Here is a 12,396-nt window from a genome sequence, read left to right on the forward strand (position 1 = left end):
CCTGTAATTTACTGTAATTTAGTAAGTTGCACTTTTGTAAACAAAATTAAAACATTTGCCTCTTTCTCTACCTGAAATCTACATATTTCAGAAACTTTAGTGAATTTTCTTTTCCTGACAATATAATTACTTGCATAAATTCAATAAGAATCTGTTTTCTTTATAACAAGACACAAATGGGAACGTGGGCTATATGTCTAAGGCTTGAACTGCAACATAATTTTTGGTGGAGCACCTAGAATACCTGGCTTCCAGGTTTTACTCATGATGAGTAAAACAATAAACTGCCTAGGAACCCACATTTTCATTAAATGTTGTCAGTCCTAATTCTAGGAGCATGATGGTGTAGTAGAACCACCAGAGACCATCCTTTCAAAGAAGCATCAATTTAAACAGTCACTGATGCACAGAAAATTTCTGCACCAGAACTAAGGAAGCCAGAACATCACAGTGAAGTTCTGTGGTCCTTAGATCACAAAGATGAACACACTTTAGTTGTACAGTAAATGCAGTGTTTCTCTGTGATCACAATGATCCTCCCCAGGATAGTACAACATGTGAAAATTCCTGCTGTGAGTCAGCATTTGCCTTGTAGTGACCAAAATACCTGTCCAGAACAATGCAGAGGAAGAAGTTTATTTGAGACTCTAAGAGCTCTAAATCCATGGATGACTCACTCCACTGCTCTGGACCCAAGGGGAGATGAAAGAATGTAAAGAATAGCAGCTCAGGTCATGGCACCCAGCGGGCAGAGAGACCTCTACTCACCAGGGACAAAATATAAACATGTAAGGCACACCCCCAGTGACCCATCTTTTTCAGTCACACCCCACCTGTCTATAGTTACCATCCAGTTAATCCTTATCAGAGAATTAATCCACTGTTTAGATTAAAACTGTCAAATTCTAATCATTCCACCTCTAAACCTTCTTGTATTGTCTCACATATGCAGTTTTAGGGACACTCACATCCAAACCACAACATTCTCCCTATACTCATGGTTTCTCCATGGGATGAAGGAGGCTGGAAATAGTCATTCAGATTTCCCATCATCAAGTACTTGGCAGGAGAATTCTCCTGCATTGGTCCATGGAAAGCATCATGAGCACTTATGGGGTTCAATGACCTCGGACCAGCTAGGGACAAAGACAGGAGGGAGGGTCTCAAGAACACTCATATGGAACTTGACAGCAGCTCCCCATCTCTGCATGTGACACTAATATGCAATGGTCAGTCCACAGACCCTCTGGACTTGCTACTGACTGGATGCCTCACATAGCCTGGTTGCCCTCTGTGGGTTTCCCATAGACCAGTACATGGGAGACAATGCATCACAGCAGAGCCATCACTTCTAACCTGGGCTCAATGCAAGACTACTGCTGAGTTGAATACAATGATCAGCTTGCTAAGAAAAACTATCAACAAACAAATTCAGGCTGGAAAGATGGAAATAGCCAATTCACAAGCACACGCACACACACAGATGAACATTTAAAAGATATAAGAGCAGTTAAGGAAAGATGTGGTGTCAGAAAGATTCTAAATACTCTATTGTAGTTTGTATCTGGAATGTCCCCAGAAGACTCAGATGCTGAAGCCTTAGTCCCCAGCTGGTGGCACTATTGGAGGTGGTGCAAACCCCAGGAGGTGAGTAGAGCTGAAAGATGTGGGTGTCTGGGACATGCCTCTGGGGGGGGGTGTCCTCTCCCCAAACCTCTGTCCCTCTCCACCTCTTCTCTTGACAGTCACGGGGGAGCAGTTCTGCTCTGCCACATGCTGCCCACCATGACATTCTGCCTTATCACAGCTCATGGTGATAGGCCCAGCACATATGATTCAAAACCTCTGAAATTACAAACCAAAACAAAACAACTGTCCCTTCACTTGTGGTTTGCAGGATTTTGAAAAAGTAATTGAAAAGTGACTAATCAACTTCAGAAGAGCAATTTGACAGAAAAAGATTAGAAATAGTTCTAAAACAAATCAAAAGACTTTGACAAAACAATGATTCGAAAATTCAGAAATATTTTTCAGAAAAAATTAACAGAGAAATTGAAATAATAAAAAAGCAGGAAGCAGGTTGTAGCTCAGTGTTTGAGAGTTTGCCAACATGCATGAGGCCTTGAATTTGGTCCCCAGAAACTCTAATTAATCAATTAATTAATTAATATTAAAAGCAAGCATAAATTCTGGATCTAAAAGATACAATAAATGCAATGAATATTTAATAGCAGGAATCAGCAGCAGAATTGCTCAAGAAGCAATAGTGAAAACAAAAAAAGATTATTAAAAAATTTTGGAATCAATCTCACAAAAGAGGTAAAAGACCTCTACAATGAGAACTACAGAACACTAAAGAAAGAAATCGAAGAAAACCTTAGAAGATGGAAAGATCTCCCATGTTCTTGGATAGGCCGAATTAATATTGTCAAAATGGCCTTACTACCAAAAGTGCTATACAGATTCAATGCAATCCCAATTAAAATCCCAATGACGTACCTTACAGAAATAGAGCAAGCAATCATGAAATTCATCTGGAAGAATAAGAAACCCAGAATAGCTAAAGCAATCCTTCGCAGGAAAAATGAAGCAGGGGGTATCGCAATACCCGAACTTCAACTTTATTACAAAGCAATAGTAACAAAGACAGCATGGTACTGGTACCAAAATAGACAGGTAGATCAATGGTACAGAATAGAGGACACAGACACAAACCCAAATAAATATAACTTTCTAATACTAGACAAAGGCGCCAAAAATATGCAATGGAGAAAAGATAGCCTCTTCAACAAATGGTGCTGGGAGAATTGGAAATCCATATGCAACAGAATGAAACTAAACCCATATCTCTCACCCTGCACAAAACTCAACTCAAAATGGATTAACGACCTTGGAATCAGACCAGAGACTCTGCAGATTATAGAAGAAAAAGTAGGTCCCGATCTTCAACATGTCGGCCTAGGACCAGACTTCCTCAACAGGACTCCCATAGCACAAGAAATAAAAGCAAGAATCAATAACTGGGATAGATTCAAACTAAAAAGCTTTCTCTCAGCAAAGGAAACTATCAGTAATGTGAAGATAGAGCCTACAGAGTGGGAGAATATCTTTGCCAATCATACTTCAGATAGAGCACTAATCTCCAGAATCTATAAAGAACTCAAAAAACTCTACACCAACAATACAAATAATCCAGTCGACAAATGGGCTAAGGAAATGAACAGACACTTCACAGAAGAAGATGTACAAGCAATCAATAAACATATGAAAAAATGTTCAACATCTCTAGTAATAAGAGAAATGCAAATCAAAACCACCCTAAGATTCCATCTCACCCCAATTAGAATGGCGATTATCAAAAATACAAGCAACAGGTGTTGGCGAGGATGTGGGGAGAAAGGTACACTCATACATTGCTGGTGGGGCTGCAAATTAGTGCAGCCACTCTGGAAAGCAGTGTGGAGATTCCTTAGAAAACTTGGAATGGACCCTCCATTTGACCCAGCTATCCCACTCCTTGGCCTATACCCAAAGGATCTAAAATCAGCATACTACAGAGATACAGCCACATCAATGTTCATAGCTGCTCAATTCACAATAGCCAGACTATGGAACCAACCTAGATGCCCTTCAATTGACGAGTGGATAAAGAAACTGTGGTATATATACACAATGGAATATTACTCAGCCATAAAGAATGACAAAATTATGGCATTTGCAGACAAATGGATGAAATTGGAGAATATCATGCTAAGTGAGATAAGCCAATCTCAAAAAGACAAGGGACGAATGATATCGCTAATAAGTGGAGGATGACACATAATGGGGGGGAGGGAAGGGTTAGTGTTAGGGTTAGAGTTAGGGTTAGGGAGGGGGGAAAGTATAGAGGAAGAAAGTACTGTATAGAGGGTAAAGAGGGGTGGGAGGGGTGGGGGGAAGGGAAAAAATAACAGAATGAATCAAACAACATTACTGTATGTGGATTTATGATTACACAAATGGTATGCCTTTGTGCCATGTACAAACAGAGAGGCAACATGTATCCCATTTGTTTACAATAAAATAAAAAAAAATGTACATGTTAAAAAAAAAAAACACTATGATCAAGTGGGTTTTGCCCTAGGGAGACAACATTGTTCAACAAGCTATTAAATATGATTCACTGCATACATAGAATTAAGGACCAAAATGAGATGACCATCATAGATGCAAACCAACCTTCAACAATATCTAGCACCTTTTCAAGTTAAGCACCCTGGAGAAACTTACCTCAACGCTGATAGGGATAAAAGGAACTTACTTACCTACTGTAATGGGTATATATGACAAAAATTAAACTAATATCTCACTGAGTACAGAAAACTGAGAGCATTTCCTCTAAAATCAGGAACAGTGTAAAAATGTCCACTCTTACCACTCCAATTCAACATGGTTCTTGAGATTCTATCTAGAGCAATCAAGCAAGAAAAGGAAATTAAATGAACATAACAAGTAAAAGAAGAAAGAAACGAGATTTTAGAGAGTAATAACATTTTGTGACATGGCAAATGACCAATATGATATTTGTCTTCATAACTTCAAACTCAGATCTGTCATCAAGGCTTGCATTCTTCTCCAGCCACATCTTGAGGTTCCCTATGGATTGTGCAGGCTGAGAGCAGACTACAAGTGGGTTTAGCTGGGCTGGAGTTCTGCAGGCAGATGCATGGGCACCACTCTGCCCAAGGGGAAGGCAGAAAGTACTTGCAAAAGATGAGAAAAATTAATTTTAAAATCTATAAATTTATAACATATGCACTCCTGAAATTTGAAAAGATGGAACTCATTTTTTAAGATTTGCACTTCATTATATTTCCATAATATGAGTTACTAATATTTACTTTGTAAAACCCCATTAAATAATATTGTCATTTCATTATAGGATAAGAAATTCCACATCTAAGTTAAGTACCCAAAATAACTCACACCTCTTTTTATTAATATCTGGATTTAATAAGGTAGTAAGAGATCCTCACACCCATCCATTTCCAACCCAGCCTCAGATACTCTGTAAACTGGCATGCATATTTGTTAGTTCTCATAATGTCCTTCTATTAGTCTTTTTTAGTGACTTGTCAACAAACTAATGTTTAAGTGTTTATCCTAATTCAGTCTCCTACCAGTGGATCTGGTAGGATAGATTTATTTACCAGAATCTTAATCTTCATTTTATCACAATTTGTATGAATCAAATTTTTATGTTACAGAATTTCTGACTGGGTTTGTATTATCACAAAACCATCATCTACCTCTGCTAAGATGGAACAATATATTTTCCATAGCATAATTTATCTTAGTCACAATTTCCAACCATTTCCCCTGGAAACTGGCAAGACTATAGAAGGTAATTGTTGCTGATACTAATGAAGCTATTATCCAGCAGAAGACTCATAAGTGATTCCTACATCTGGTTGATCCTTATGTCCCTAATTTAGAAAACAAGAGGATTTCAGTATCCATTACCTAATCCCCCTTACAGTTCTCCATCCTGTTCTGAAATAGCTGGGTTTTTCCCCTCTTGAGACTAATTCTGGGCAGCAGGTGAGAGCTACAGAGCTGACCAGGTTGGTGGATTTGCTCTTAGTTTGAACTGAGTTCATCTCCAAGTCAGTAAAGTCAGGTGAAATGTCCAAGGCTTCTGTCCCTGTAGGCTTGGACACTGGGGATCAATTAGAAGAAAAAGGAGGACATGAAAGGTTTGCTGGAAGAAGGTTCTGCACACCAGGAGTAGCAACTTGTCCTTCTGTTCCTGTGTGTAGAACCTGAGTAAGTAAGAAATGTTTTACTGTTTTCACCTGAACAAGGAATAGCAAAGGAAGGTGTGTGGGAATAACACAGGGACCACTGCACAGGGTGAAGAGCTTTGTGATTCTGGCATAAAGACAATGTCTAGAGGTAGGAGCAGTGAGCACTGAATGTGTTCTGAATATTTCTTTCTGCTTGGTGGCAGCCCCTACTTGCTTAGCCTGGCAGACTGAATACAGACTGGTGTTTAAACATTTGAAGAATTCAATAAACTCTAAGCAGGGAATCTTTAATTATAAACTTCCTTCTTTCAAAATACAAACTCAAGACCTTCAAATGAGGTGAGAAAATAATATTATTGAGCTGAGGTGTTGATTTGTGTTAGATTTAACTCCTGGAGACCTTTTGGATATGTACTTTTACTCTCAAAAGGAAACATTTCTGTTGCACAAAGATTAAGTCATTACATGACATGTTGGAAAAGCTAAGAGAAAACATAAAGGCAAAATGAGTGCCAGGTGGAGTGGTGCACAACTGTAATCCCAGTAACTCTGGAGGCTGGTGTAATAGGATCACAAGTTCAAAGTCAGCCTCAGTAACTAAGCAAGGAACTAAGCAACTCAGCCAGGCTTTGTCTCAAAATAAAAAATAAAAAGGGCTGGGGATGTACTCAATGGTTAAGAACCTCTGGATCAATCCCTGATACCAAAAAACAAGTAAAATGAGGTGAAGTGAACTTAAAATTCCACAGTGTCCTGTTCTCCAAAGTTGTGTCCTTAATTGAAATAATGCATTTTTCTGGGTGTAAGCCTCCTCCATGTTTGAGGTATGGAAGGAAGAGGGGAGATGGACACAGCTTCAGGCCCCAGTGTATGCTGGACACACAGAGCTCTCTTACTCTCCATCTCCACAGCTCTCACCTGGGTTGTTGGGACTGAGTTAGCAGAGGCTCAAACTGTTTGATTATTTTTCTTGGTATGAATGTCTTCAATACTTTTAAAAGTGTGCATTACTTGTAAACTTCGCAAGATAAACTCTTGTTTCTACACTTGCTTCACTTCCCTGCATTAGGACCTGTCAAATGAGGGTTTTTAAAAACTACATGATTGAGTAATGTGCCTTGAAGGATGATTAAGGGACACACTAATCTTGGACGCATCTTGCAGGCACAGAGACAATATTCTCCAAGTTATAATGTAACTAAAGGGTGATATTCCATATAATGCTGGTGCATGAAGAAACTTCGTGGTCATCAATGAAAGCAGATCCTCAGAACAACCTCCAATGTCACAGATTACAATGCAGTCAAATTCAAGATGAACAGGGCACTGAGAATAATCTTCTTATCAAATATCTGACAACCAAAAAGTTTTCAATTTTGGAAAAAATAATTATTGCACTTCATGACACTAAATTATAATTACTTAGCAGAGAATCTAATGGCCAACATCATTAGAAGTCACAAATTCATAGCAGAATGTGTGTTCAAGGCTTGGCTCTGCCAGGACTGCTGACTTCTTTCTTCCTCTGAAATGAAACCTGGACTAAACAAAGGAGAAAGTATCCTAGTTTCTGGGGTATGCATGGTAATCACTGATTTATAAGATGATCTAGTAAGACTTTGTTAAGTTTGTCTCTATTACCAATTTACTCCTAAGGCTATTATTTGATTGAGTTAGACAGCAGATCTGCTGAGAGCCTATTGTGTTATAACCCCTGAGCCAGGGGGAGCAGAGACAGAAGATTCAAAGGGTACTACTCTGTACCTAAGTAACACCCAGTTGTGCTGATGTGCCCAGGCCTCAGGGGTCTCTACCATGTTCGGCCCTCTTTTCTAAACCCAGGGTAGTCCCAACTCTCCTCCTCATTGCCCACTGCCCAGTCTGTGCCATGTACTCCTCCTCTCACCTCTCTGCTCAACCAGATCCTCCTCTGTGAGCTCCAGAGTGGACCTGACCCCATACCACACCCACCAGCCTCTCACATGGTCTAGGACAGAGTCTAAGTCCTCATTCCTCCTACACAGTTGCCCTGGTGATTGGATCTTCCAGAGCACACTTGTCTCTGCTGCTGTGCTGATGACCCAGGCAGGCTCCCTCCAGAGCTGGTCCTGCTCCTAGGTCTGTGCAGAGTGTTCTAGAGCCTGAGGCTCCCCCAACACCTCCTTGGAGTGGGTTCCTCAGTGTTCTGCCCAGCTGTCCCTCTGTCCTTCCCCCCTGCTCTGTTTCTCTTTCCCATATGAATGGCTGTGTAAACATAGAGAATGTGTCAGCTGGTGTTCTATTGTCTTGTCACCCACTAAATATTAACTCCAGATTGTGAAGTCATGTGCATTTTAACCACTAAAGCAAGTCAATACTTGTTGCATGGACACAAAATGGAAGCAGTGAGCACATTTTTAAAGGAAGAATGTATCGTGAAGATAGTGGCCTGGTGTTTTCTCATTTTCTTTGATGTCATGTGTTTTTGTTTCTAAAAGATTTTAGGATCAGAGCTGCCTGAGATCCCATCTCTCTCACATGCCCAACACATCCATGCGCATATCTGAGACAGGATGCAAACTCAGTTTCTTTTAGATGGATGGGTACAAAAATGTAGTGCAGAATATCTCATAGCAAGCTAAATATGGGAAATAGTCCAACACCCAAAAGGGAGATGTAAAAGTATTTTAATCAGAGTTTATGCAAATTTGGGAAAATGTTTGAAAGTAAGAACTTACTGCCAGAAGTGAGATGACTTAAGACCAAAAGAAGGGGTATTAAAAGTTGAGTTTAAAATATAAATGCCTTATTTGATTTTTATTACAAAAATCTATCTAAGAAATACTTGAAAATTTTATCAGATTGGAAATGTGTGTACGAAAATATTAGCAGGGGGAGTAATTTTAAAATATTGGGGTTAACTATGAATAATATTTCCTTAATCATAGACAAGGTAGGGTACCGTGGAATTTAGACTGCCTGACCCTAGACTACCTGATTAGCATCTCAGAACTGCCCATTATTACTAATATAAACTTGCATAGATTAATCTTTCTTTGGTTCTGTTTTTTCACCGATAAATTAGTGATATATTAACATTTACCTCTTAGGGTTGTTGCCAGAATTAAATAAATTAAGATGTATAAAGTACTTACTTAAATATATATATACATATATATGTGTATTTATATATATATATATATATATATTGGTATATTTATATGTATATATTGGTATATGTATAATTGGTATATATATTTATATATAATTGGTACATATATAGATATATATATACCAATTTTATATATATATATATATATATACACCAACTAAAAATGGGCAAAAAAGTAGAAAAATTTATCAAAGATGGGAAAGTTATTCATTTTTCCCTTCTATTTTGGTTCCTTTTTCTCTCTTTTGGTGATGAACATCTAATTTTTTTTTTTTACTTCACTTGTGCAATTAACTCTGAGGAGAATAATTAAAAATACATATAAGCTATAAATATCTAATGTACCACACTTAAGATTATTTCCTAGTTGAACATCATAGCAACAGATTCACTCTTCTGCTCGAACCTTATGGAAACCTAACTACAGGACAGGAAGAGGAAATAAATATCCTCTCAAAGGTCCCTGTGCTTTGACCTGCCTGAAATAAGAGAATTAGGCATGATCACATAGAGAAGTGATATTTAGATTATATGGGACACACCATACCTTCACAGTTTTAAAACAATACTTTTGGACAGTGACACAAGTTCATGAGCAGCAGAGAAGCTTCTGTTGAGAAGGTGAGCAGCACAGCTCCTGAGAGAAGACCCTGGTTACTCAGCTGTAACAGAGCCCATGGGGAAGGAAGAGAAGGAACTAGAGATGTGGAGCAGGCAAGGTCACTGAGGATGCATATTCAAGCACACTAGGACCTTCTGAGCCACCAGCTCAGGTCTGTGCTAAACAGGAGTGCTTTATTGAGGAGGGAGGAAGCAGGACCGTGGCTTCCTCAGGTGCTGAGACTGGTGCATAGTCCTGAGGAATGCTCCTGCCAGGAGTCAGCAGGAAGGAAGGATCCAGCTACCTCGTTGTGTTTGACACATGTGGTATTAGAGTTTATATGTTAAGACCTTACATATGTCTATGACTTGCTGAGATGGTTACCAGAGAGAACCAGGGCAAGAATATTCAATGCAGATTTTAAAATAAATTTAATAAAGGCTAGGGTATTGAAGGAAAAAGAACTTATTAACAAAGACTAGTAAAATCAATTTCTTCTTATTCTCCTCTTCTACTTCATTTCTTATTTATTCCTTAGTTTTTGCCTCTTTCAAGGAAATTAAGGCAGAAGGTTTTCATGGAGAAATGGAACCAAACTTCAAGTGACTTTATTTTAATGGGGTTGTTTCCCCCAAATCAGAAAGGTCTACTTCCCTTGCTTCTGATCATTTCTGTATTTGTTTTTGCCTGTTTGGGGAACTCAGGAATGACTACCCTCATCTTCCTGGACCCCCGGCTCCACACCCCCATGTACTTTCTCCTCAGCCAGCTCTCCCTAATGGACCTGATGATCATCTCCACCACTGTCCCCAAGATGGCATACAACTTCCTATCTGGCCAGAAGAGCATCTCCTTCCTGGGCTGTGGCATACAAATCTTTGTCTTCGCGACCATGGCTGGTTCTGAAGGTTTAATCCTAGCTTCTATGGCCTATGACCGCTTTGTGGCCATCTGCCACCCACTCCACTATCCCATTCGCATGAGTAAAAGGATTTGTTTGAAGCTGATCATAGGAACCTGGATACTGGGCTCCATCAACTCCCTGGCACATACCATGTATACTCTTCATCTTCCTTATTGCAGGTCCAGGGCCATCAATCACTTCTATTGTGACATTCCAGCCATGTTGCCTCTGGCCTGTGTGGACACCTGGGTCTATGAGTACATGGTATTTGTGAGCACAAGTCTGTTTCTCCTTGTCCCTTTCCTTGGCATCAGTGCCTCATATGGACGGGTCCTTCTTGCTGTCTTCCATATGCACTCAAAAGAGGGAAGAAGAAAAGCCTTCACCACATGCTCCACACATATAACTGTGGTAATATTTTACTATGCACCTTTTGTCTATACTTATCTCCGGCCCAGGAGTCTTCGCTCACCAGGAGAGGATAAGAACCTGGCTGTCTTCTACACCATTCTCACCCCCATGCTCAATCCCATCATCTACAGCCTGAGGAACAAGGAGGTCTTAGGGGCCATGAGAAGAGTGTTTGGGATGTTCTCTTCCATGAAGAAATGATCATGGCTGTCTCTGCTCCTCTGTATGACTTCATTCCATGCAGATTCCTGAACAGTGCTGACTAATAGAAGTATAATGCAAGTCACCTATGGAAATTAAAATTTCTAATGACACATTTAAAAGCAAAATTAATTTAAATTATATGTTGGTTATTATACAGAACTATAATTATTAAATATAGTTATGTTAAGAAATATTATAATTAATGTCAATGTTAGCAATGTTGACATTAATCATATATTATTTCATATATTTTATACAGTTATATATGTATTACTATTATATGTGAAAATATTTATAATGATATTGACATGTTTTATTTTGAAATATTTGAGATGAGATTATTAATATTTTTGCATAGCTTTTTTCTTTCTAATTCAATGTCTTGTATAAATTTTGAGCTTATACCATGTAACAAATTCCACCCTACACTTTTCAAGTGTCCTAGAGAAATATGGGGCCTGTGTTTGTAAAAGCACAGAAACACTGAGTGACTTATAGTACTCGCCCTTAGTGTCAGCTGGAGTTTCTCTTTCAGGCTGTTATTTTTGTTCTTGGGACAAAGAATTACACTGTTCACCTTTACAAGCAACCATCTATTTTTTTTAAATTTTGGCTTTAATTCTTGTAGTGATATTGAATTCCAAGTGACTCCTAGTCACCACAATTATTCATAAATAATATTTTATTCAATGAATATTTTGGCATATAATATATAAAACAGCTTTTTGTACCATGGAGACAGCTGCTCCATGTTTATTTCATTGCCATTTTCAAATTCTTTAATCCAGTACTCTCTATTGTCCCCAATGTCATTAAGGGGATCTTTTTTAAATTTAATTTTCAATAGTTATTTTAGTTCTACATATTATTCGGCCTTATTTTGATGTAATTACAGAAGCATGACCTGTTATAGGGTACAAATTAGTTCCCAGTACTTCCCATTTCCTTTCCCCTCCCTCTCTCATTCCCTTTCCTTGACTCTTTGCATCTTTCTTGTGTTTAAAGTTTCTTTTAAATTAGTGCCTTGTGGATATGCATAAAGGTGAGATTCACGGTAATACATTTATATATGTACATAGGAATGTTTGATGTTTCCTCCCTTTTCCTGTACTTCCTTCCTCCCCTGCAATACCCTTTTTCTATCCGCTGACCTCTCTTGTATCTTCATGGAATTATCCCCCCTTTTCTGTTATTCTTTTTTTCTTTTTTGGCCTGTCTCCTGCATATCAGCATAAATATTCTATCTTTTATTTTCTGGGTCTGTCTTATTTCACCTGACATGATCTCCAGTTCCATACATTTACTGTCAAAAGCCATATTTTGACACAACATGTATCCC

At 38.6% G+C, this 12,396-nt stretch overlaps 1 protein-coding gene across 1 annotated transcript; it reads left to right on the forward strand.

Annotated features, from left to right (window-relative positions):
• Positions 1-10,115: 10,115 nt before the first annotated feature.
• On the forward strand, positions 10,116-11,054 carry LOC306668131 (olfactory receptor 2L13-like; the record flags this gene model as incomplete). The annotated part of the gene is made up of 1 exon (XM_079151202.1): positions 10,116-11,054. The coding sequence occupies one exon, from the start codon at positions 10,116-10,118 to the stop codon at positions 11,052-11,054; it is 939 nt and encodes a 312-aa protein (XP_079007328.1).
• Positions 11,055-12,396: the final 1,342 nt, after the last annotated feature.

The sequence above is a fragment of the Sciurus vulgaris genome (assembly GCF_902686455.1).
Source record: "Sciurus vulgaris genome assembly, chromosome: 8".
Classification (NCBI taxonomy): domain Eukaryota; kingdom Metazoa; phylum Chordata; class Mammalia; order Rodentia; family Sciuridae; genus Sciurus; species Sciurus vulgaris.